Genomic DNA, 25726 nt, shown 5'->3' with positions numbered 1-25726 from the left:
TTAAGCTGGTAGAGTCTAGTTAATGAGTTTGTCTGAGTTTTAGGAAAACCCTTTGTAAGTCAGCTGGTTTTCCTGCCTCACTGACGGCTGATTCGGGAGAATAGATTCAAGTTTAAGTACCGGGAATAATGCGCTTTTTCAAAGTCATTATAGTTTCTCAATCTTAATTGTGCATTTCTTTAGGATACGCTTGATCAGAATATTAAAGCAGCCATGGGTCTAGGCTTAGTTCCTGGAAACTCTACCCTGTGTAATCCGCCTACCCCTCAACACAAACCCAGAAATAGTTTCTCCCCCTCCTCCAAGGAATATGCTTCACAGGCCTCCCCCGTGCTGCCTTTCCGGGAAGGAAGGCACACAGCTTCTTACCAGCCTTTGCACCCTCAAAGAAGAGTGTCAACATGGCCAATATTCTCACTTTCATTTTATTTGCCTTCCCCACTCTTGGCTGCTGCCGCTGCTGCTGGCAGCAAAGCAAGTGCAGCAACTTGTGAACAGGTCTGAGGAGTGAAATAGCAGGTTTATCTGGGGAATATGGACCACCACACTGCTTACCTGCTAAAAGATGGTTTCCTGGCCACAGCCTGTTTCCTCTGAGCATATGAAAATAGATGTGTATATATGTATAATTGAAATCATCGATACTAGAAAGACCAGATGGCAATGGCAGGTGACAAATTAGAGCCTTTTGAGTATATACAGTTTCATTATTTGTATCTTAAAATATTTTAGGATTGATTTTGCTGAGAGGTAGCATTCCCCTCAGACACACAGAAAAACAAATATCCATTGTGCCTGTTTTTTCAGTATTTTGAGGAATTATATGCAGATGACCCTAAGAAGTATCAATCATACCGGATTTCACTTTACAAACGGATGATTGTATGTAAACTCAGAGTGCTTTTCTGTTGTCCTCCTTGCTACTTCTAGCCCTCTATCACTGAAGAACGCTGCTGCCTGCCCCTCGCCAGGGAGTCTCTTCAAAGACTTTCACGAAACCTGTTTCTCCCTACAGCTATCTTTTAGCCAGTGGTGTCACCTCTATCAGTGTCTCATGTCCATTGTCATGTTTGGTTTGTTGTTAACACTAGGCTTGCAGTGTGATGGAAATAAAAAGTCAAACGCCCTCCTTAAGTTCAGCCATCCTTAAAACTCCTCATAAACTTTTTGTGCATTCATCAAAATTTATTTTGCCTATTTCCCTGTTAAAAGAAAACATTCCACTGTAATAGCAGGACATTTTATGAGCATTTAATTGCTTTACCCACATGGAGTCTACTGGAAACGACTCCCCAGTGAGCCTGCTATCCATCACGCTGTAAAGGATTTGACCTCACTGAATGTGCTAACGTTTGGCTTTTATTGTAGCTGCATTTCCTGTGCCTGCTAGTTTTAGCCAGGTGGTGGCACCACCGACGAGCTTTTCTGTAAAACTAACAGTGCTGTTTCTGTGATGTTGTGTCTGCTTTTCTTCTGTGCATTTTAGAAGGCCTGTTTTGATCTTTCTGTTATATTTCTCATTTTAATCTTTAGGATTTGATGGAACAACTTGAAAAACAAGATAAGACTGTCCGGAAACTGAAAAAACAACTGAAAGTATTTGCCAAAAAAATTGGTGAACTAGAAGGTAGGTCATGTTTTTATGACAATTGGTGAACCTTTGTTTTGCATTGCTATAACTAGTGGCCTGATAGGTTTGCATGGGAATATCAGGTACAATAACAAAAATGACTTTCAGCAAACCTAGTGTCTGTAGAGTAGAAATTTCCATGGCTAGGTGGGGAAAAATATTCTTTTCGGTATACTAATAATTTACAAAGCAAGATAATTTATTCAAATATCAATGACTGGTGTCTATATGTCAGGCACTGCGCTATAGCATAGAGGTTAAGGAAATGGATTCTGGAGCCAAGTTTCCTGGGTTCAAATACTGATCTTCTTTTATTAGTCATCTGATATTGGGCGAGTTACTGAATCTCTCCATGTCTCAGTTTTCCCATCTGTTAAATGGGAATTATAATGGTGTACATGATACAGTTTGTAAATAGTAAATGAGTTAATATGTGTAATCTATTTAGTATAGTTCCTGACACATAATTAATGCTATGTACAACTTAGTTATTATGATTGCTCTAATTTTTAGTATTAGGACTACTAAGGTGAGTAAGACAAAGTCTGTGTCCTTAAAGAACTTACGTCTAATGAAGAGAAAAAGAGAAGTAAATAAGGAAAAATGAATTATGATTATAAAGAAGATTTTTTAAAACACCTTATGATTTATATATGATGATGATGATGGTAAAATACCTAAAAAAATACTCAAATATCAGTTGTTATTATTATATACAAATGAATCTTGTCTTGTGTATTAGTGTGTTCATTTAGTAAGTATTTATCTAGATGTCAGGGATATAGCAGTGAGCAGGGCTAAAGACAAATTCTAAGCTTGTTCCAACAACGCTCTCATTGTTTAAGAGGTTTATAGACCCTCTTTGGAATTGCCTGCAAATCTATGAAAACTATTATCATTCTGACCGAAAATTATACAGTCTGACTACCCATCTATCCTGTCAATGTCACTCTTCATAATTTTTGCCTGGCTCAACGGCTGAAGAGTCCTCATCGCTGGGAATGTTCACAAGATGCTGCCATGACTTACTCCGCGTGGTTTTCATTCTCCAACATGCCAGGCCTGTCATAACTGTTCCTTCTATTGGGTCTTCCTGCTTCTCTTGGTAAAGTCCTGCTCATCCTTTGAGATCAGAGTCATGTGTCACATCCTCACAAGCATCCTTCCTGATCACTGAGACAGACCTTAGGGCTTACACCCTCTGTGTACCACAATTTGACTCACATCATTTACGATTTTCACTGTTACAATTTTAGGAATTTTTCTGTTTGAATTAATTACTGGCTTCCTTTATGGACTGTGAGCTTCCAGAGCAAGGGTGCCACCTCTCATTTCGCCTTTTTTTCACAGCACCTAGCATAGTGTCTGACCTGTCATGATCATTCCAGAAATGTTTGTTAAGTAAGTAAGTTCCAGAACTATTTAGAATGGCAACATGGATGTTTACATTGAAGAGGATAATATGCCCTTCTATATAAAAATGCTGAAATATTTATTTAGAGATCAGATTACTTTGCTGTCGTATTTTATATATAATCCTTTAGCATTTTGTGATTCAGATAGTACATTAACGTTTTGAACCTCCAAATCACACACACACGGGCTTTAAGGTCTATTGGCAGAACTTTAAAAATCTTTATTCAGAGAACTTATCTGCACTTAATCCTGCGCTAATTATATCATGAGATGATGATTAGATAGCAGAGTGTTTGCTTGAAAGAAACTGATTTCAAGGATATTAATTTGTGAGATTGATTTTTTAAACTCCTAATAGTTCCATTTGTTATTTTAAGTTTTTACTCAGCTTTCTTTCATATGTATATTTCTAATTGAACAGGTAAGTTAGGGTATTTTAAGATGTTAGCAATTGTAAGTAATTATCAATCAGAAATCAACTTCATTAGTTAAGCTATCCTGCCAGCTATGTTCTTAAGCCTACAACTAGCATTTGAGAAGGCATTCATAGATTAAACAAAAAAGATATTATAATATTCTTAAGAAAAGTGGAGTGAAAAGATGCATGACTAAAGAATAAAATGAAATCTATTTATGTGTTCTGGGTACTTGCTGAGTGCAGTATCCCCGCCCCTCTCTGAAATTAGAGAATAAAGGTGACAGACTTACAACACTTTTCTCTTATCCCCCATTACATAGAAAATACTGGCAACCTTGTACAACATAGCACCTTCTAATATCTACACGTTTTCTGATATTTTTCTTTAAGTAGATTATACTTAAATTTTTCTGGTTTAAGATAGCAAGACTCTTGCCTCCTACTATGGTCTACACTTAGTAATTAAGGAAACTTTTTAAGACGTCAATGAAAACTTTTTAAATGACAACATATATAATTTTTAGCAGAAATTATATAGCTAAATGGAGAGTGTTTTAAAATTTGATCTGCTTTGTGCTGTATTTTAATTCAGGAGTGGGTGTTCCACCTCAGTTGTCACCGAGTCAAGGAATTTAGACCTACAAGAATTCTAGAACTCAGTTAATTGCTTCATAGGAGAAAAAAACTTAGGCCCCAAAATCCTAAGTGACCTCCAAGGTCTCAGCCAGTTAGTGGTCAAACTAGGACTAGAACCCAAGCCTTCTGAGAACCACTGACTTCTCCTTTGTGTCATATTTTCCAATAGAATCTCTCTACTTACAGGAATTTATTTGATTTTGTCTCAGTTAAACCTGAGATCAAGGAAAAATAAATTAAAATTTTTTTCAGTTTCCTTTCCTTTTCCAGGACAAAAAGGTTCAAGGATATCTCTCCCTCAAGTAGAAAGAATCTAGAAGATGGAAATAGGGATTGCTTCAGGTCTTTCTAGAAGAATTAGATGGAGCATAAGATCTCTTGGGTCTTTGAAAACTGGGGTGGTGTCCTGATTTCTCTCTTTCAGGCTTTATATTTTCCTGATTCTGTATAAGGGTTGAAATTTTATTTTAGTTAGTAGATGATTTGCTAAATAAATCAAGGTTATGTTGAGCTGACAGCCATATTTTATCTGTGAGTTTTTGTAAAGACTCAAATCTCTTGGGAGAATTCAAAGGCAGAGAGAAAAATTTTAATTAAAGTATGGCAAATTTTGTCTGTGACATTTTTGTACAGAACCAAAAATATCTTGGTTAGAGATTTTGCAAAAGGAAAACGAAACTTTCTTTTAAAACATGAAATCTCTTAGTAAAAATATTCACCATATTTCATAAATTCTGAGATACATAATTTTTGACATTTTAACATCTTCTGGAATTATAACTGGAACTTATAACTGTTGATGGGTTATAGTTTAATTGGCAGTATTTTTCCTTCTTTAGTGTTATATAAAAAAATGGCATTTCACCTTAGATATGATGAAATCAGTAGGTTCAAAGCATTCTCTTCACATCATATGTAGTCCAAATATGTACACTGATTGTTAAAATGTATACGTTGACTCCATTTCATCCCAGTTTCCCCTTTTAGAATTGTTTCTGTGGCTGAAAGCGAGCAGTATCGTAGATGGCAGGGATTTTATTATTTTGTATTTTACATGCAGCATATACACGAGCCGTGAAGACCGGCCACTGTATGCTGATTTTAAGATGCTGGTGGGGGTGTGTTTAAACTGACTCCAGAAACAGTATCTGTAAAATTGCATAGTTCGCCTCTCCTATCTCTTGTATAGAGGCATGCATTTCACAGTTAGTCCTGTGGCTTCCAGACTGCATCATGCGTGTGAAACACTTGATTCCACAGCCCTCTTTGTCCAGTCAGAATCTGATCACACTGTAGATATCATACTGTTGATGGATGGTGGTGATTTGCAGCACTGCTAGTCCTGGTGTGTGATGCTGCAGCATGAGGTGGACGGGGTGTCACCAGGCTGTCTGCCACACAGGGAAGAGCACAGGCAGGTATTGGTGTTCTCTGTGATAACCGCGTCTGTGGAGTTGGCTTCCCAGAACTAACACGGCAACTGCCCAAGAGTGACAGACAGCACTACTGATACCTTGTGGAGTTAGCAACATTCAACTTTCTGATGCATCTGACCTGCATTTTGTTTGCTTGAACGCAATCTCTGAACTCAAACTTAATCTACACCTAAAGAGACTTCTCAACTTTCCCCCTTCCTGTAGGTAGAAGACTTTTTTAAAAACCTGCCTGCTAGCATATGTCTCCACAAACACCACGGTAACTCTCACTCCTGTGTTCCCTTACCTTCTCTTGCATTTCCCATTTAATTCTCAAGTTTGAGATGAAATTGGGGACGTTTTTTAATCCTTAGCATAATTCTTCTCCAGCAGCTCTATTGACAGCAGTGACCATTTTTAACATCTGAAAGGGTTGTTAACTAGTGGTTGTCCTTTAATGGTTGCAACTTCATAGTATGATTTTTAGCACTTTACTAAAAACAAACTAAAAACTGACTAGTATTTAGGAAATCACATTAGATAGAGGTTGTTTTATCTGCTCATGATTTCTTTGGGAATGAGGGGTGGTGGGAGAAAGTTAGGTCTTTGCGTTAGGAAACCCTCTGTGAAAAATAATCTATGTCACCTCTACTGGTGTGAAGAAGCACCATCCTACCAGCGATCTCGATGTGGTTTCAACTGTTTGCAATGATACATTTAAAGTAGACGTTCTTTTTCTTTATGACTAGATTCATAGAGTGAAAGGTGAGCAAGAACCTTCTACACTCTTGCTGCCTCTCTATAGAATATCGTTTTTTCCTTCTGTGATTTAAAGTCTAAACATCTTTAACCATTTATGATTGGTAACAATTCATTAACCCAGAAGTTCAACCACTTACTTTGGGGACATTTGATCTTGTTACAGAGTACATTCTATGACCAAAAAAATGCTTTTGAATGAAGTAAGTTTCTCTGATGTTGATAGTAGCCGTGCACTCGTGGCTGTCAGAGTGACAGTATATAATTTTGCCATCTTTCCACCCAATTTTAGCAGGAAAAAATATTTAAAGAGGGGACAATGAAGTGGCAAATACACATGTGGCACGTTTCTGTTGTTATAGAGTTCATTTAAAAATTATAGGAACATGGAACCTTCTCATTTTTTCTACCTGGAAAACATTTTCTTCCCCTTTTTGTTTCTCACGAAGTGGGCCAGATGGAAAACATATCCCCAGGACAGATCATTGATGAACCCATTCGTCCAGTCAACATTCCCAGGAAAGAAAAGGATTTCCAAGGAATGCTGGAATACAAGAAGGAGGATGAGCAAAAACTCGTTAAGAACCTGATTCTGGGCAAGTGTTTTCTGCAGGGGATAACAGGTCTTTCTGGTGGGCGAGACTGGCCACTAACCTTTCAAATAGTCAACACCAGTGTGTTTAGTCACCATTGTGTGCTGTGCTTCATTGTGCTCCAGAGGCGTCCTGACCACACCACGCGCTACCAGTCTTACTGCAGGGACCACCTGTGAGGATCCCCTGAGGCCAGCCAGGTCTTCTCAGCTCTGGCTGCACGTTAGAATAACCTGGGAAGCTTCTGAAAAGTACTGATGTATGGTCCTCACCACAGACTCAATACCTCAGAATCTCCAGAGGAAGAGCTGGGCCATGTCTGGTATTTTTCAAAATCTTTCAGGGGGTTTCTGAAGTGTAGCCACAGTTGAACACCACTGCTCTAGGCCACTCAAGTTCCTGAATTTCTGTTTCCCTTACTTCCCTAGATAATGTATGACTAAATATGTCAAGAACAACAGTTCAGTGATAGGAAAAAAACAAAAGAATTCAGGAAAACATTCCAGCAATGGAAGGAGAGGACCAGACAAATGAAACGGGCGTAGAGGAAGCACTTCAGAACAGGATAAGACCTTTAAGATTGGGGGCCAGCCCACGGGCTCTGCAAGGAGACGTTTGAGGGGAGGGTGGGAAGTGATGAGGGAGTATGCACAGCCTGAAAGCTGTGAACTTAAAAGGTTGAGAACCTCTCCTTTCAGCTTGTACTTAGCATTCCTCCCCCAGGTGCCAGGGTGACAGCAATGTGAGTGGCAGTTACACCTGAGTTAATGTGCCGAGGGTGCCTGGCATTAAACTTTAGTGCTATATATAGATGCAGAGGCACTTAAGTTTCAACATGATCTTCATTTAGCAAAAATGTTAAGGAGCCACTGATTTTTAAGCATGGAGTTTAATCAAAGATTCATCGGTTCGATAAACATTCGCTACCCTCCTGCCATGTGCCAAGCATTTTCTAGGTACTGGGTAACAAAGTCAAGTCCCTGTTCTCATAGAACTTACATTCCAGTGGGAAGGAAAATAGAGGGGAAAGTGAAGAAATATATAATGGGGTAAAAAGGGTAAAGAGTGAAGGCAGGTGTACTAGTTTATATAAAGTTGTTAGGAAAGGCCTCTTGGATGAGATGATCTTTGAACAGAGACCAAAGAAGTAAGGAAGCAAGTCATGCTGATATCTGAGGAAAGAACATTCCAGACAGAAAATAGTACATAGGCCCTGGGGTGGGAGCATACCTGGCATGTTCAACCAACAGCAAGGAGACCCATGTTACTGGAGCGCGGTGACCTCGGGAAGGGGAACGGGGCCAGATCACAGGCCATGGTTTGTAAATGAATGTGATGAGAAGTCTCTTGGAAGATTTTCAGAACAAGAGTGTTATGATCTGACCTACATTTTCTTATACAATTACTCTGGTTGTTGTGTGAAACTGTATTACTGGGGAGCAAGGGATGAATGAGGGAGTCCAGTTTGGAAGCTCTCACTACAATCCGGGAGAAGATGATGGGACATAGACAAGGGCAGCTAGTAGAGAAATAGATGGATTCTGGATGTGTTTTGTAGGTAGAGCCAACAAGATTTGTTGATGGATTAGAGGTGTGGTGTGAGAAAAAGAAAGGAGTCAGAGATGATGATAAGATTTATAACCTGAGAAACTAGGGGACAGGAGGTGCCGTTTACTGAGATAGGGACAATTCCTGGAAGAGCAGGTATCACAGGGAATCAAGAGTTTGGTTTGGATGGGTTCAGTTTGAGGTGCCTAAGCAGAGTTGTCAAGAAGGCAGTTGAGGGGTGGCCGGGTGGCTCAGTTGCTTAGAGTGCGAGCTCTTAACAACAGGGTTGCTGGTTCAATTCCTACATGGGGGGGGGGGGGGTTGTGCCTTCTACAACTAAAGATTGAAAATGGCAACTGGACTTGGAGCTGAGCTGCTCCCTCCACAACTAGATTGAAGGACAACAACTTGGAGCTGATGGGCCCTGGAGAAACACACTGCTCCCCAATATTCCCCAATAAAAACTTAAAAAAAAAAAGAAGGCAGTTGATACACGAGACTGAAATTCAAGGAAAAAGTCAGGGCAAGAGATAGAAATTTGGGAGTTGTCATTGTATAGGCAGTGAGGATTCACATGTCCTCACCCTCAAGAACTTGTCCTTTTAATGAGCTATTAAAATAGGTCTTTTATATGACCTATTCACCCTGAATGAACTCTTACGTGAGAACTGTGCTTTCATGATCTCACAAAGCATTTCTCATGAAGACTTACAATGTTATGTAAGATTCTTTGTCCTCTTTTCCTCTTTCAGAACTGAAGCCACGTGGTGTAGCAGTCAATTTGATTCCAGGTTTACCAGCGTACATCCTGTTCATGTGTGTTCGACATGCTGACTACCTGAATGATGATCAGAAAGTAAGGTCGTTGCTAACATCAACGATTAACAGCATCAAAAAAGTCTTAAAGGTCAGTTCAAGTTCAACAATATTTTCACAATGAATATTAGTTATGTAGTTATGACAGAATCTGTACAGAGGCACTTTTCCTTCCTTAGCCTTAAGGTAAGTTACTGGTTAAGAACACTTTCCAGTGTTAACCGCTACCTGCCATTGTAGGAAACATTCCTTCTTGCAAATTGTCTGTTTGCTTCTTTCAAAACAGGGCTCAGGTTGAAGAGTAATCAAAATTAATTTGACATAATGGCATTTAATTGTGGAATAAATTGTTTCTTCATAGACAGAGATAGTCTGCTTTAAAGTCTTAGAACTAAATTGGAACTATTTAGTGGAGTCCATATATGAGTATATAGGGAATATGATGCTTTAGTTCAAATTGGTATTAAATAAGTTCATTAATACATGACTCATTCATATAAAAATGTTTGATAAAACATTAAAATTTTTGTTCAAACTTTGCTTTCCATTTTTCTCCAACTCACCCATAATTTTCCTCTTACCTGAAATGCCTGATTCCTGGTGAGAAGCAACCCACAGATACTAATCAGAGAGGGAAGACTTGAAAAAGGCAGCAAAATTATATAACAGAGCAGAAAGCTCTACATAACTCGGTAATCACTGAGTCGTGTTACATAATCCTCTTGACTCTAAAAAAAAATAAACATTATTCCTACTTTTAACTCTCAGTGTTTCTGTAGGAAGCTAAGAGAATGTGCTCCAAGTATGTTGTTTTTTGATTGTCTAACGTAAGGAGAACTTTTAGGATGGAGATAAGTGGATTGTTAACATGACTAGTGGACTCTCTCAAGTCTAAGATGTCTTTCATGAACTATTTTAATTGTGGTAAAATATACATAACAAAAATTTTATACCATTTAACAATTTTTTCAGTGCACAGTTCTGTGGCATTAAGCACATTCATATTATTGTGCAGCCATCACTGCCATCCATGTCCAGAACTTTTTCATCTTTCCCAGTTGGAACTCTGTACCCATTAAACACACCGTTCCCCAATCCTGGTCATGAACTTAACATTTACAAACTGATGAATGTCTTCTGAATGTAACTCATTTAATTTGGGGTATATTGATGCTATATTGAGCTTAAATAGACTATAAGTTTTATTGCTTTGTACATCAACTCTTATAAAGACAACAAAACCAAATCATAAAGTTTTCTCCCTCTCATCTTAATGGCAAGCAGACATTTATCTAATTTAACTAATTCTGTACCAAATTGTTTGAAGATTAAAAAGGCATGGGTACTAGAGCATAACACCCTTTTGGTGTCATTTAAAATTGATGTGTGTTTGTCTTGCGTCCTCATTTTGAATTGAAGTGATTTGTCATTGGTCCCTGTTTTGATTTAGCAGTGGGTTTTTGACATGTGCCCCAGTCCTGATAAGGAGTCACGCAGCTTCCCCTGTCTGTACAGCTCTGCCCTGGACTTCCTGTATCCCACTTCTGATTCACTGCTTAGAAATTGTATCTTATTGTTGACAGACTTTTAACCTGGGTTTCAGTGCTTCACAATCTTTATGATTCCCTTTTGTGCTTTTAGTCCTTTGATTCCCTCAGTCACCCTGATGGAAGTAAGTTTCGGTAAGCTGAGGCTTGGTGAATTTTTTTCTGCTTAAAGGGACTGCTAAGCTCCCATGAACAGAATTACTGGGAATAATTTTCTGATGACAAGAAAATGGATGCCAAGCAACGTAACAAACAACCAATTAACCCAAGGGTTGAAATTCTCTAAAATGATGTAAGACTTTAAAATTGCAATGTGATTTATTTTTATAATTGTTTATAATGGTAACTGCAAGAAACGGGCCTTCTGGTATCTGTTCGGTTATTTTCAGGTTATTTCTCTAAGGAAAAAACGAATTTAAACTTAATTCTCTGTTTCAGAAAAGAGGTGATGATTTTGAAACTGTCTCCTTCTGGCTTTCTAACACATGCCGATTTTTGCACTGTTTGAAGCAGTACAGTGGAGAAGAGGTGAGAAAATCTTGATTATAAAACCAGCATGCTATACTTTCTCTGACCTTTTTAAGGAAAATTTAAAAGCACAAAATGTTTAACCATTTGTTGATTTAGAAACCTGAATTTAGAGGTGGCTTGGAAGTTCATAGCTTTGATGTTCATTATTTACAGAACAGTGACTTTGGAGAATAACATAGTTTCTTCCCTCTGAAAGTTTGTATTATGAGAAAACACAGAAGAAATAAAGGAGCATTTTAGATGTAACAATGAAATTTTTTGCCAATATGTGGAAGCGGGCTTTTCAAGGACTAATACAGGAATATTGAACTATTTTTAAAAATTAATCAATTTCAGCTTACTATAATACATTAAAGGTGATAAATTAAGACCTGTCTCTTTAGATTTGTCCAAAAATCTGTTTTGCTTTTGTTTGCAGTGATATGTTCATCTGTTGTTTGACAGACTTCATATTTTAGAACTATAATATATTAATAATTACTTAATAATTATTTATTAAGGGCTGCTGAGATGTGTTAGACAGCACTTACTATACATTATGTTATTTAATTCTTATAATATTTCTATGAGGTAGGAATTATAAACCAGTTTTACAAATGAGGAAACTGACACTCAGTGAAGTTCATCAGTTTGCCCAAGTCCTGTCAGCCGTAAGGAGCAGAACTGGAATTCTGGGTCAGCCCGCCTCCGAGAGCCTGTGCCCCTGACCACTATCCTCCATGCCTCCCCATCATTTGCCGGGAGGGTAGGCCGAGAAGCGAGCAGTAGCACCTTTCTCAGCACCCATACAGAGGCTAGGGGACAGAGGGCTGTCCTGGCAAATGATGGGAAACACAAATAAGAGGAAGATGTGGTCCCTGCGAAGGTGGGACTGACAGACCCGAGTCCCCCAGAGGGATCGTTAACTAACTGTCCTCCTTCCCCACTTCTAGACCATGCTGGGAAGTAGGTTGCAGGGCGGCAGATGCTTGACGCTGGGCAGCTTCCATCAAGCAGACTTGGCGCTGTCAGGCAGTGTCTGGCAAAAGCACCTGCTCATGCACTTTGCTTTCCCGTTTAACAAATATAATACCACCAAAGGATGCTATTCCAAGCTCAGACTGCAAATCATGTGTGGATACCATGAAAAGGAAAATTTTTTAAATTTATTCACCAGTCTCTGTAGAAATTGGTCTATTTTAAGAAGATTATATATGCCCTTTGAGTGCAGTATTTATAAATAGGACTATATTTAACAAACTGAAGTTTAAGAGGTTAGTACTTTTGATAACTCAGTGTTTGGCAGTAAACCTCCTGTGTCATAAGTGAAAACACTCATTAATTTATTTTTTAATTAAGTTCCCCCATCTTGTTTCATTGCCATTGCCGTTGGAAAGGCTTAAATGCCAAGTTTAGACATCATTCAAAAGCTAGTAAGAAGTGGCGCTTTTAGGATGGAAACAAATACACAGTGTTGAGAATGATTATCCGGGCACTTACGTGTGGGATGGATGGAAACTCTTCAGAGAGATGAAAAGAGCAGGTGGAGGCTGATCCAACGAGAGGGTTACTTCATGTATATCATTAACTCTGCCTTATAACTCTAGGGCTTTATGAAACACAACACATCTCGCCAGAATGAACACTGCCTCACCAATTTTGACCTGGCTGAGTACCGGCAGGTGCTAAGTGATTTGGCCATTCAGATCTACCAACAGCTCGTGCGGGTGTTAGAAAACATCCTTCAGCCGATGATCGGTAAGGCCAGGGCGTTGCGGACACCAAGATCTGTCTCCCTCATGTGCCCACCGGTACATGACCACCAGTGGCACACGTTTCAGGGCGTGTATCCATATGGACATAAAGTAGTAAGACTCCGTCCTCACGTTAGCTGAGGAATCTCAGAACATGGGGTGTTCGCCATGACTGACGGGGACACATCAAAATCACTGCTCCACATGATCACGTCAGCAGTAGGTCGTTTCCCTCCCCAGTGTGGAATGCCGCTCTCTTAAGATTCGGTTATGCTTTTGTCCAGCAATAGACCTCATTCCTTGTCCAGTTTTCAACAACACTTTAAACTTTGGTCTAGGACCCTACTACACTCCTCCACCTAAAACTAAAGAAGCTGGGGAGGGCTTGCACTTTGCCCAGTAGGCTACAGTAAAAGGTTTGGACGGTACCATGGCAGCAGAACAGGTCTCAGGCACCCCATGCTGAGGTGTGCATCTATCTCAAGGGCCCTCTGGAATTGTTAAAGGCAATTTGGTTTAAAGCAGCAGTTTCTTATTGGATGAGCCTCTGTGTGTGTGTGTGTGTGTGTGTGTGTGTGTTCAGCTAAATGTGTGATTCCATGTACTTCTCTTTATATGTGTACACTCATTCTCAGTATTTATGTATCATGCTACCTATATTCCTTTGGAATGTGTAGCATGTGTGAAGTAGGAATTAGGAGGCATGTACAAATTGCAGGCTGCTAATCTAGAATGCATGAAATTAAAGAAATTATTTTAAAGTTACCAAACTCTGTTATCTTCAGACAAATTACCAGCAGCCTCTGAAGGCTACTCCCTCTGAAAGCTACCGTTTCTTGCCCCACCCATGTGTTTTCCTCATTTCTACAACTTCTTCCCTTCCCTTCTGTGGGCTCATAGTGTTCCATTTTCTATCATACACTCACAATTAAACAACTGAAAACAAAAGGCTGAGGAAACCATGTGAGATAGCAGTGACTTTGTCACTTGTCTTCTAAAAGATTATGAATTTAAAACAATCTAGGTCAGCTAAAGTGCAAGAGGTAACAGATACAAGGTCAGCTGCAGCCAACCTTTTTCCTATTCTTGCCTATTTTTATTGGCTAAACAAGGAGTTCACCTCTAAGATGTCCCACTTTAACCCAGTACCCCCATCTACCAGTGATTTAACAACAACCTTTTTGGCTCCACAGGTTCTGTGAAAGCTGAGTTTAGCACTAGGAGACACAAAAATGAATCAGGCTTGGCCCGTGCTCTCAGGGGTTCCCAGGCCAGGAGTGGGCATCCTAACACCATCCTAGAGGAGACATAAGCCAAATGCTATGAGAGCGCAGGAGAGGAAACAGCAGTGCTCCAGATGAGAAGACTGAGTCCTGAGAGGCAGAGGCTAACCCCAGGTCTCCCTGCCCTTGTGGGAAGCTCAGGAAAAGGAAGGACCCAGCGCTCCAGCCCTGCAGGACTGCCCTCCCCCCACCCCCGTCTCCTCCAAGGCCTCCCACTCTCCTGCCTTTCTTGCTACTTGATGTCTTTTCCACTAGGGCTTACGTAGCTCTGGAGAACGCTCACCTTCTCCCTAACGCTGCATACCTCTCTCTCAGAAACCCTTCCAAGGTACCACTCACTTGTGCTATTACAAGGCCGCTGCTTCATATTTTAGAAAATACATCATTAAGATTTCTTTAATTTCATGGTAAATTTTTGCATTAAAGAATTATTCCTTCACTGAAGTTGAAAATCCAGAAGCCATTTCTCGTGAAGTTCTTGTGCCCTCTATTTTGATGCTCCGATCGTGTTTGTAAACTGAATGTGTGAGATTGTGTGTTTGTACATGAAACGGGTTTCCCTCCAGATCTTTTAACACTTGAACTACTCCTGCAGTCTCCGGCATGCTGGAGCATGAGACCATTCAGGGCGTGTCTGGCGTGAAGCCCACAGGGCTCAGAAAGCGGACCTCCAGCATAGCCGACGAGGGCACCTACACACTGGACTCTATCCTCCGGCAGCTCAACTCTTTCCACTCGGTCATGTGTCAGCACGGCATGGACCCTGAGCTCATCAAGCAGGTGGTGAAGCAGACGTTCTACATTGTGGGGGCCGTCACCCTGAACAACCTCCTCCTGCGGAAGGACATGTGCTCATGGAGTAAAGGCATGCAGATCAGGTGAGCAAACGCCAACCCTGTGATGGCCCCTGCTCGCGGCCCAGCTGCCTGCTGGGGTGTGGAGAGCTGATGGCTTGTTTCAGGTCCGTGCACCTGACGTCTGCTGCCACCAGCCAAGCGGCAAGGGGAGACCTGGCCTGGAGCCGCTACCTCTTGCCTGGCTGGACTTGTCCCCTTTCAGCCATTATTGCTCCTGGCTGTACCTTCCAGCAGATTCTACTTACTGTTTGTTTGGAATTCTGCTCCACTGTGAAGCTAACTCTTTTGAGGGAGTGGAGAGATGGTGAAAAATACATAAAGATGAGCTAGCTGCTTCCTCTCCTTTTGTATGTATTTTAATTGTACAATAACAAAATATCGAATGATGGTGAAGGTTTCTAATGTTTGATTGCTCTTAGAAATTTATTTTGACAAACTTCCTTTTTGTACCTAGGGCAACAAGGACGTGTCTAATAGGCCTTTTACTCACACTGCAAATATGCCCCTCTATATGTTAAGAAAAGCTGCACTCAATTTTATGCCCGACTACTTACTCTTCTGCATAACCTCATTACCATAATAAAATTGATTTATTTTGCAAATAATTTATTTTAAAATAGCTACAATATTCACCAAGAGGGGCAAAAAATAGTTCTACAAAAGTCTTTAGTGAGTCAATCTCAGGACACCTTGGCGTTCTTTTCAAATTTTTCATTTTGACCCACACCCACTGTAGTTGACGTTAAGAAGATAATGCCTTCCACTCAGGCAGTAGAGTTTATTTCTCTATAACCTTAGTTTATACATGTGAAGCACCTGTACTACTGTCATAATTCCTGCTATTTGCCTGTTTACTAAGTTCTGATTGTGTGTCCATTTATCTCATTTTAGTTTAAGAACCACTGTTACTTGGTTGGCCACCTCGTGCTACCTCAGCCTCTGTGTAGTTTCTTTGTCTCTCTCCATATTTGGGCTCTTCGTCACTCCCAATGGCCCCCACTCGCCTTTCTCGCCTTCCGTTCCTAAGCTTCCTCAGGCCACTAACTCCATTGCCCAGGCCCTTCCCTAAAGAAGCCTGCAGCGCAAAGTCCGTGTGAGGGAATTGTGTTATTCAGTTAACTAGCTTGCAGTTTGACTTCAGAAAGAGTGAGGACATAAAGGATTATTAATTCTCACCTCTGAAATTGTAAGAAGAGCTAGAAAGTGTTTTCTGGTCAGCTGTTTAATAAGGACACAGCCATACGTAGAATGTGTTGTTTTGTCTTTCAGCCAGTCTTATTTCATAACTTCAGCTATTTCTCTATCTTCCATTAAAGATAATTATATTCTCTAATCTTTTATATAATTATGATTATAAACCTCATGACTATTTATAATGATATTTTTAAGCACAGCTGATAAGATTTAAGAAAAGCGAACAGAAATACTGCCTGTCATTTTAACTGAAATTCCTGACAAAGCCACATACAAAAAATTGAGACATTTATGACAATATCCAGTAAATTTTCATTCTCTCTCTCTCTCTCTCTCTCTCTCTGGCATAGGTACAATGTCAGTCAACTGGAAGAATGGCTGCGTGACAAGAATCTGATGAACAGTGGGGCTAAAGAAACCCTGGAACCTCTCATTCAGGCTGCTCAGCTTTTGCAAGTGAAAAAGAAAACAGACGATGATGCAGAAGCCATTTGTTCCATGTGCAATGCTTTAACTACTGCCCAGGTAAAGCAGCTTTCCCTAGTATGAACTAATTTAACATTCATCGAGGGTGATATTTAGGCAAATAAGCCACCTAGCTATTGCTCTTGTCTATGAGCTGAGTTCATCTGTGTCAGAGATGATACTGTATCTATACAGATCTTGAAGAAAGGAAATTTTACCAGAAAGTAGTACATTTCGGCGCTAGTCACAGTCATCCACAGTCAACATTGTGTAAATATTTATTGAGTATCTGCAGTATTCTGTGTAATGTCCCAGGCACCGAGACACAATCATGAGCAAAACAAAATCCTGCTCTCATGGGTATACATTCTATGCATTCTGTGGAGCTTGTATTCCAAAAAATAATTTTCCATATTATTTCATAATGGAATGATTCTTTAGACGTCTCAATTTTGAGACAGAACATTCTTGTTCCTGCAATTCACTAAATGATGAATTGAGTTCCTATTTCAAGGCACCATACTTACTTCTGGGGGAGATAACTTCAATAAATAAGGAACAATCCCTGCTTAAAAGGAACTTCAAGTTCAGTAGGGAAGACAGATGTACCCAACTGATTCTACTATAAGAGATTCTGGCAAGTTCAATGGTAAGACGTCTAAAGGAAGTGATGCGGGTGATAACTGAGTGTGTTCAGAGAAGGTCCCATCAAGCTCGGCATTGAATTTAAGGAGTGAGACGAGGGGAAGGAAGGACGTTGAGAACAAGGGCAAAAGTATGGGGCAAGGCATAGGCTTAAACATGCCCACTGGTCTTTTGCTCAGTTATTTCTGTGCTGACTCGTGAACTTTCTTAATTTTCACCACATATCTCATAACATGGAAATCTTACATAGATTACACACAGAATATGCACAGAAAGTACGTAGGTGGATACTAAGGACACTCTCCAAAATTGCCACTTTGGGAGACTTAGGAGGATCGGAGTAGGAGCACTTTCATTTTTCATGTTATGTTCTTTTGTACAGTTTGAATGTTTTTCCAAATTTATATTGCTTCTTAAAATGCACAAAGATTAGTACAGTTTTATTGTAAAAATTCAAATAGTAAAAGTAAATGTGCTTCTGACTGTCTCTATCTCCCCTGTTGTTCCAACCCAGCCCCGAGCAGAATATAAAACTGTGTGCACAATCCTTTTAGTTTCCCAGATTATAAGCACCCAGTGTATATTTCTTAATATGCTGAAAACTTTGATCATTTCACTTCTCACAGATTGTCAAAGTGTTGAATTTGTATACGCCAGTTAATGAGTTTGAAGAAAGAGTCTCTGTGTCATTTATTCGTACTATACAGGTAAGCTAAGCTCTCCAGGCTTTCTTTTTCTATGGTTCACCAACACAAACTTTTGAATGGAAATTTTACAATTTCTTGAAGGATAATGTGTTTTTTATTATGTTGTTTTACCTTATTTTTATAGTGCATGAGGTTGTTTTGATAACAGCTTATTGGAAAAATGAAGTAATTTTAAAACAAATATAAACATTATTCATTAGTTGAGTTTTTGGTAGGATTGTTGGCAGAAGAAAAATCTTTATAGATTCAAAGAATTGATACTCTTTTTTTGTTTTTCAATTTTCTCAGATGCGTTTACGAGACAGAAAAGACTCTCCTCAGCTGCTCATGGATGCTAAACACATCTTTCCTGTCACCTTTCCTTTTAACCCGTCCTCCCTCGCGCTCGAAACCATCCAGATTCCAGCCAGCCTGGGCCTGGGATTCATAGCCCGGGTCTGAAAGTGATATCAAGGCAAACAGTGACAGTACATTTCTTGCCTGAAATAAGAACCCATTATTCCCACTGAGCTACTGAAAACACATTTTTAAAGAGAAAGTAGTGATTATCTTTCAAACAAGAGGTTACTAACTGGAAATCTCCCTAGAATACTTTCATCACCTTGGAAAGGAAGGAAGTTAGGCTCTTTTCTGCTGTGTTCCCTTTAGAGCAACATTCACCCTGACCAGTTAGGTATCCCGAATTTACATGCAGGTGAATGATGGAAGGAGAGAAAAAAAATGTGTCTTCAGCTGCTAGCATTTGTTTTAAATCCTTATCGCTGCATCTAAATGATATAAAAAACAGAAATTCCAGATATGTGCTGTTGTTAGAAAGGTACCAACAGAGAAGAACCTCCTCTGTGCTAACCAGAAGAAAAATCACTATTGAGTGCGTATCAGTTTAGGAATGAATTATGTTGATGTTGGCGAACTGCATCAAATAAATAAACTGGCAATATGTATAGTAGTTGGTCAAGTAACTTCCTTGTATGTGTCACTAGAATGTAGAGATATTAAGAGAATGTCGGTTTGCTGTGTAGCATAGAAGCCCATTTGTACTGTAGTTTCCTGAGCATTTTAAATTGCTGCTACATCCTGTGTTCTTTAAAATGTAAGCGATATTCTTATTAGGCACTACAACCATAAGCTTCTCTTGTATCAACTCTGTTTACAATTCAATCAGATCACAGTTATAAGTGGATTACCTGCAGATATCCACAGATTTCACTTGCAGAAGTAGCAGACACTGGGAGGTCATGTAGTAATGTGACAAAATGTTTGACATTTTTTAGGGTTAGGATTAGACAGAATGGCTATTGTTGCTGTTACTATTTATTGATGATGTATTACATTGACATGCTCATTGATTTTCCCTGGGTGGGCATCACATCGGGGTACAGTGTTCTGTGAAGTGACTTATTTTTAGTTACCAGATCTGATTCCTGCAGTGCATATATTCAACCTTGACAGGTTTTCTTTCTTCTTAATTTATTAAGAATTAATCTCAGTCACTATCTAGAGTGCATTGTCAGCATATTCATGATTCAGGTCTTGAAACCTTGATTATCCTATAAATTATGCAAAAGGAGATGTATGATAAATAATTATGATTCCATCTTTTTAGGCTTTGCAACATGTATAAATGTTCTCACTAGATACTTTAAAGAGCATCATACTAGAAATACTTTGACTTATATAAGAAATATAAGAAGATTGCTGAATTTTACAGAGGATTTGGCACAGTATGACCCACATTCTGTTTTCACTCTGAAATTCTAATTAAACATAGTCTCCATTTTTTTTCTTAGAAATCTTATATAATTAATCTTTCAGGTTGTACAAAAGCAAATTATTAGCTTTCATTAGAAAGTCTGGTTCTGCATTACAATCATAGATTTATGTAATTTAACTCTTAGATGGTTTATAAAAAATGACATCTTATTAAGATATGTGCAATATTATTAATGGAAGTCAAACAGTTTCAAATCAATGATAAAGATTGTTATTAAAAGATAAATACTGTCAACTTATTTGGGCCTCAAAGTCCTCGTTTATACAATAAGAGGGTTGGACAACTGATTCTTAAGGGCCCTTCCCTGTCTAACCTTATCTCCTCCAAGCACTTGGATCCTAGAGAAATGAGCTGCAGTTACTCTGTAAGTTCATGCTCTGATGGAAAGACCAGCATTTGGTACCTGTTAATTCTGAGAGATTAATCAAATGTAGTATCACAACTTGTGGAGCTATAACCTTTCTTAAATGTACATGATTTATATCCATGCTTTTAGAAAGTTAATTAGTTTAGGGAATTTTTATTGAATCCCATACTGCTATATTCCATTAGGGTACATTTATTTATTTGCAAAACCAACCAAAAACACTACTAATTCGATCAGATTCTCTCAGTTTTGCCTGGTTTGTCAATGTGACTTTCAATGAACAATGAACTCATAACCATTTGGTTAGTACCGAATGTGTCAGAGTCTAAGAGCATAGATGGGCCTGGGCTGGGGGAGATGCCACATGGTGTAGGCTGTTCACCTCAGACCTGCAGATTCTCCCGGGTCTGCCCCAGCTTAGTCCTGTGGAGCATGTCCCATGTAAACCCTCACTCTTGTCATGTCGTAGCTCCCACTGCCACTGCAGCTTTTTATCTTCACCACGAGATAGCTTGTGTCCCAAAGCCCCTCTAGTCTGGGCCTTTCTCTCTCTCCTGTCTCCTGTCTCTCTGCTGGAAAGTGCAGCAGCCTCAGTTCCACACATGGGCCAGAGTCTCTCCTGTTCAGGGATGGCCACACAAAGATTCTGCTGTTCCCGGGCTGTAGCTTCCCCCAAGGCCTACCCAGAAGCCTAGATGGGGATCTCCATTAATTTATCTTAGCAGCCTAAAGATCTTTAGTCCTAACAAGAGTACTTTACAAACAAGAACCCCAAGACCTGGTAATGACTCGGTACTACTTTCTTGAGGATGCAACAATATTCTGCTGGCTCTGGGTATCCTTTGGCCACTCTGAGGACAGCTCACTCTTTTTTCTGTCCATCCACAGTTTCTCATGAAACTTCAAACACACCTCCAGCAGCCTTCTACCTGCCCATTTATCTGTTCGCTCTTCACCTTCCCTAGAGTCAACCATGGATCCTGTCACCTGCCTATACGACTGCTCTGGCTGCACTGAAGGCAGTGGTGGAGTCAGCCCTCAGCTGCCCGCGCTGGCCTGCCTGTGGCTTACCTTCAGGCCGGTCTTTGCACAAGTTCTTTTTGTCCTCGCTTCTCTGCAGTATCTTCTTTAACAGTATCACTAATTTGCTTTTTCATAATTCCTCTATGACTGACACACAATAGGAATCAAAGGGAGATCTTGAAAGAACAACAGTTCAATGTCTTAACAGCCTCTTCTCAATACTCTCCACCCTACTCACCTTACAGATTCAGCTCACACCTTGGAATGCAAAGTTGAAAAATTAGAAGCAGTTTCCCTTCTTATAGCTTTTCTTAGGTTAAGGTTTTGGTCTGCCTGAGAATAACTATAAAGATAGGGAAGATGAATATGGCATAAAATCCACAAATGTAGCTTCATGATTCTTTTGGAAGTTTTAAAAAAAAATCCCCATATACCTGACAGTTCTTTCTTCAAGAGCAAAAGTACAAAAATATATATCCCAAAGCCAACTGAAAGGAGATTTGGGGATTTGGATCAGTTTGTGTGATTCGTTTTATTTCAGTGAATAATTGAAAGTTGGCTTTTTCTAGGTGAGAATTATGTGTAATATAGATCAAATCTTTTAATAACGGTGGGGGAAGCTATGAAAATTCTTTATTTTATTAGAATTTCAGTGATTGTTTTGAGAAATTACTTTCCTGGTAACCCTAGATAAAGGGGCACCTGTCACCATCCTGAGAAGTTCTCACATAATATTCTTATGATCTCTCTCTCTCTCTCTCTCTCTCTCTCTCTCTCTCTCTCTCACACACACACACACACACACACACACACACACACACACACACACACACACACAGAGTCACCAGTCCATAAAGTTCCCCGGGAGGCATAATCAAGGATCCTCTCGGTAACTTCAACTATTTTGGATAAAACAGAAAGCAAAAATTAGTGTTTGACCCTTAAATTCTGTTGAAAGCTGTGCAGAGCAGTACCTTGCATCTGGCTATGCTTTGCTTCAGCGCACTTTCTCTCTTACCTCACTGTACCCTCACAGCAGCACTGGAAGGCTGAAAGGGCAGTAACTACCCTGAGAGGTAGTTACTATCACCATTTGCTGATGATAACTGGAGAGAAAGGTAAGGCCAGACACCTGCCTGAGGTTGCACAGCCCTCCCGCCCAGCTGCTTTCCCATATGCAGCAGTGGCGGCGTGGGCAGATGGGAGGCAGGAGACTTTAAAGTGTCCGAGGTTACATTCTGTTCCTCCTGGTACCTGTGGGGTGCCCCATGTTAGCAAGAGGTGCTCTTTTTCCTTATCAGAGTTGGCAACTGGCATATGGGAACAGAGCAATGCCACGTACCAAGTTCTTTGTGCTAACAAGGTAAAGCGCCTGGAGCCTGGTGGTTCTTTATATCAGTTACCTGCTGTAACTAGGTTTGACTTTTGTAATGAATCAGTGCCCCCTTGGAGGGCGCAATGCTCGGTGTTTAGCTCATTAATTCGTAGCAGGCTGTCTCGTCCTGATGGAAGGCAGTGAAAGCCTCCCAAAAGTTAAGAGGAAGGTCACTCAACACACACCCCTCAGAGTCGCTGTCAGATCCAGCAGGTGAGCCGGGCTGCCTGTGGAGACCCTGAAGCTGCCAGCCAAAGCCCTGCGTGCCTTCCGAGGGCTGTCCCGGGCCAGGCCATATATACAAGTCAGGGTGTGTTTGAACTTTATGGTGTGTGCATGCCGCCAGTGTTTACTTTGGAGTTAGGAGGTGTGCTGTGTGTATGCATGTTAGAGAGGCTCTGTATTGCTGTGGCCTCTGTTCATGGATAAGTGCATTGTAATCTCTTCTCAGGCTGTGCTGTGAGGGCCGCCTTACCCCCTGCTCCCTTCCCTCCTGGAGCTGCCTTAAATTCTCTGGAACTTTTCCTCTGTAAGGGGATGTCTTGCCTGGAGAGGATATCAAGCCCTGTTTCTCAAGGTTTTGTGAAGGTTTTGGTTGGGTGTGGCCTCCAACCACTAATTCCTTTCTCCCCTTTCTGCATGACCCTCCCCGACCTGTTACTTCTTCCTTTTTTCTCTGTTATTCCCAAATAGGTGTTAGAACTCTGAGGCAGCAACAATCTCAGAGCCAGTGAAATGTGGGCTTAGAGAGTGTTCCTGAGTTTTGGGGGCTCTGTGTCATAAGTAAGCAAATGAACATATGGAAAAAAATACAGAGATGAGTTAGATTCTTGGTAACACTTAAATGGCTTGTTTTCCACTGATCTTTTCTTAATAAAGATAAATAGTACAATTATAAAAACCTTTTATGGACATTCTTCAAATATAATTTTTAAGAACCCTATAAAAGATTGACTGAAAACAAGAAAGAATGCTATAAATTCTGATCAACTGTATTACCCTAAATTAAAACAACCTGGAGTCACAGTTGGATTTCTCAGTAGATCAGAAATTGAAAAATACTATGTAAAATATCTGCCAACATGCATTTTATACGTTTTTTTTATTTTGTAATTTGGTCTGGCTACAATGTTCATTAGCCTAACATAACGGGTGTTATCAGAGTCATAAATATCTAAAAATGACTAACATTTTCTTAGTATTGTAATGTTGCCTGAAATAGTTGAAAGAAAAAATGGTTTTTGAATTGAAACTGGTATGTATAATTCAATGCTTGGTAGGTCAGTACAGTTTCATGCATTTTTCAGAGTCAATAGTTTTAACTATCTTATTGTTACCACATGTTGTATGATTTTAGAGAGCATTTCAGGTTCTCTAAATCTCTTAAGCCATTTAGTTTTTTTCCAACAAATGGTGAAATTTTCCTTTAAATGTGGATGTGTATGTTGTATGTTGTAATTTATGATTCCTAGTTTTGTTATTTTTGTGGAATCCTGGAGTAACATTGATTTTTTTTGTATCCTTGGAAATTTTAAATTGCTCTAACAGTGTTGCCTAGAAATGAGCTCATGACATTTAACATACTATATTTTAATTATTAACTTTAATTGTTAATTTACTGTGAAATGGATATGCCTTTTAACTAAAATGAAATTGAACATTGCAATTTTCCAAAAATTTTTCTTTGTTGGATCTGGAAAGGAATTCCACTTTGATCTACACAGAAAAACATGATATAGTTTTAATCCTTGGAAAGTTCTTGGGTAAAGTACTCATCCATTAAAAAGGAAGCAGAAGTACTGGGAAATGAAGGCATTATCAACCAACTCTAGTTTTAAACTGAACACATCCCAGCATATCTCATATGGAGTTTTTAAAAATAAGTTAGTAATTCACCTTATATCAACAAAAGCCTTTGAAACATGGGTTTTCACTAGATATCACCTAGTGCTAAGATGAAAACCAAAACAATATCAGATTGATATTTACGCTCTAAATTTGTAGTTGTCTAATGTTGTACTTAGTAAATGTGTGTCATTAATGCTGTAGTCTCCTAGCTATTATAGAAAATTGTTGAAATAAAGATGTGGATATAAAGGATTTTTTGTTGGTGTCTTATAAATAAACCCACCACACATGGACATGGAACATACACTAACATAGACCACATCCTGGACTATAAAACACACCTTTAAAATTTAGAGAGTAGAAATCCTGTAATACATGCTTTCAGATGACAATAGAATTAAGCTAGAAATCAATGACAGAAAAATAACAGGAAAATACCCAAAATACTTGGAGATTAAACAACATACTTCTAAATAACACATGGGTCAAAGAAGAAATCTCAAAAGAAATTTCAAAATATTTTGAACTAAATGAAAATACAACTTATCAAAATTTGTGGGATGCAGTGAAAGCAGTACTTAGAGGGAAATTTATAGCATTGAATGCATATACTATTAGAAAAAAAGAAAGCCCTAAAATCAATCATCTAACTTTCTACTTTAGGAAACTAAAAAAGGGAGAGTGAGAATTAAATGCAAAGTAGGCAGAAGAAAAGAAATAAAAATTAGAGCAGAAATCAATGAAATTGAGGACAGGAAATGAATGGAGAAAAATCAATGAAACCAAAAGCTGGTTCTTTGAAAAAATCAGTAAAAAACTGATAAGCCTCTAGCCAGGCTAACTAAGAAAAAAAAGAGTGATGACATACAGTAGCTAAGTGGTTGCTTCGGGCCGAGAGGAGGGGGGTAATGAGATAGCTAAAGGCCATTGGAGTTTCTTGAGATGATGACAATGTTTTAAAATTAACTATAATGATACCTTAACATATCTGTGAATATACTAAAAACCACTGAGTTGTGTAATTTAAATGGGTGAAGTGTATGCTATGAAAATTATATTGCAATATGTTTTTCTTAAGTAGACTTTTGACTTCTGACATGGCAGACTGAGGAAGGAGCTCAGCAAATTCTCTACTCAAAAAGAAAA

At 39.3% G+C, this 25726-nt stretch overlaps 1 protein-coding gene across 1 annotated transcript in view; it reads left to right on the top strand.

The window, feature by feature from the left end:
• The window catches only part of MYO5A (myosin VA), a 158963-nt gene extending 139826 nt beyond the window's left edge, over positions 1-19137 (top strand). The window contains exons 33-42 of the mRNA XM_074327734.2: positions 808-882; positions 1534-1627; positions 6724-6870; positions 9168-9322; positions 11217-11306; positions 12896-13046; positions 14921-15203; positions 16727-16901; positions 18113-18193; positions 18482-19137. Coding sequence (XP_074183835.2) covers positions 808-882; positions 1534-1627; positions 6724-6870; positions 9168-9322; positions 11217-11306; positions 12896-13046; positions 14921-15203; positions 16727-16901; positions 18113-18193; positions 18482-18634 — 1404 coding nt within the window. The 3' untranslated portion in view covers positions 18635-19137. The remainder of the gene's footprint in view (positions 1-807; positions 883-1533; positions 1628-6723; positions 6871-9167; positions 9323-11216; positions 11307-12895; positions 13047-14920; positions 15204-16726; positions 16902-18112; positions 18194-18481) is intronic.
• The last annotated feature ends 6589 nt before the right edge of the window (positions 19138-25726 follow it).

Source organism: Rhinolophus sinicus, chromosome 3 (assembly GCF_057876585.1).
Source record: "Rhinolophus sinicus isolate RSI-liver-muscle chromosome 3, RSI-T2T, whole genome shotgun sequence".
In the NCBI taxonomy this organism is placed as follows: Eukaryota; Metazoa; Chordata; class Mammalia; order Chiroptera; family Rhinolophidae; genus Rhinolophus; species Rhinolophus sinicus.
This window is presented reverse-complemented; position numbering and strand designations above follow the sequence as displayed.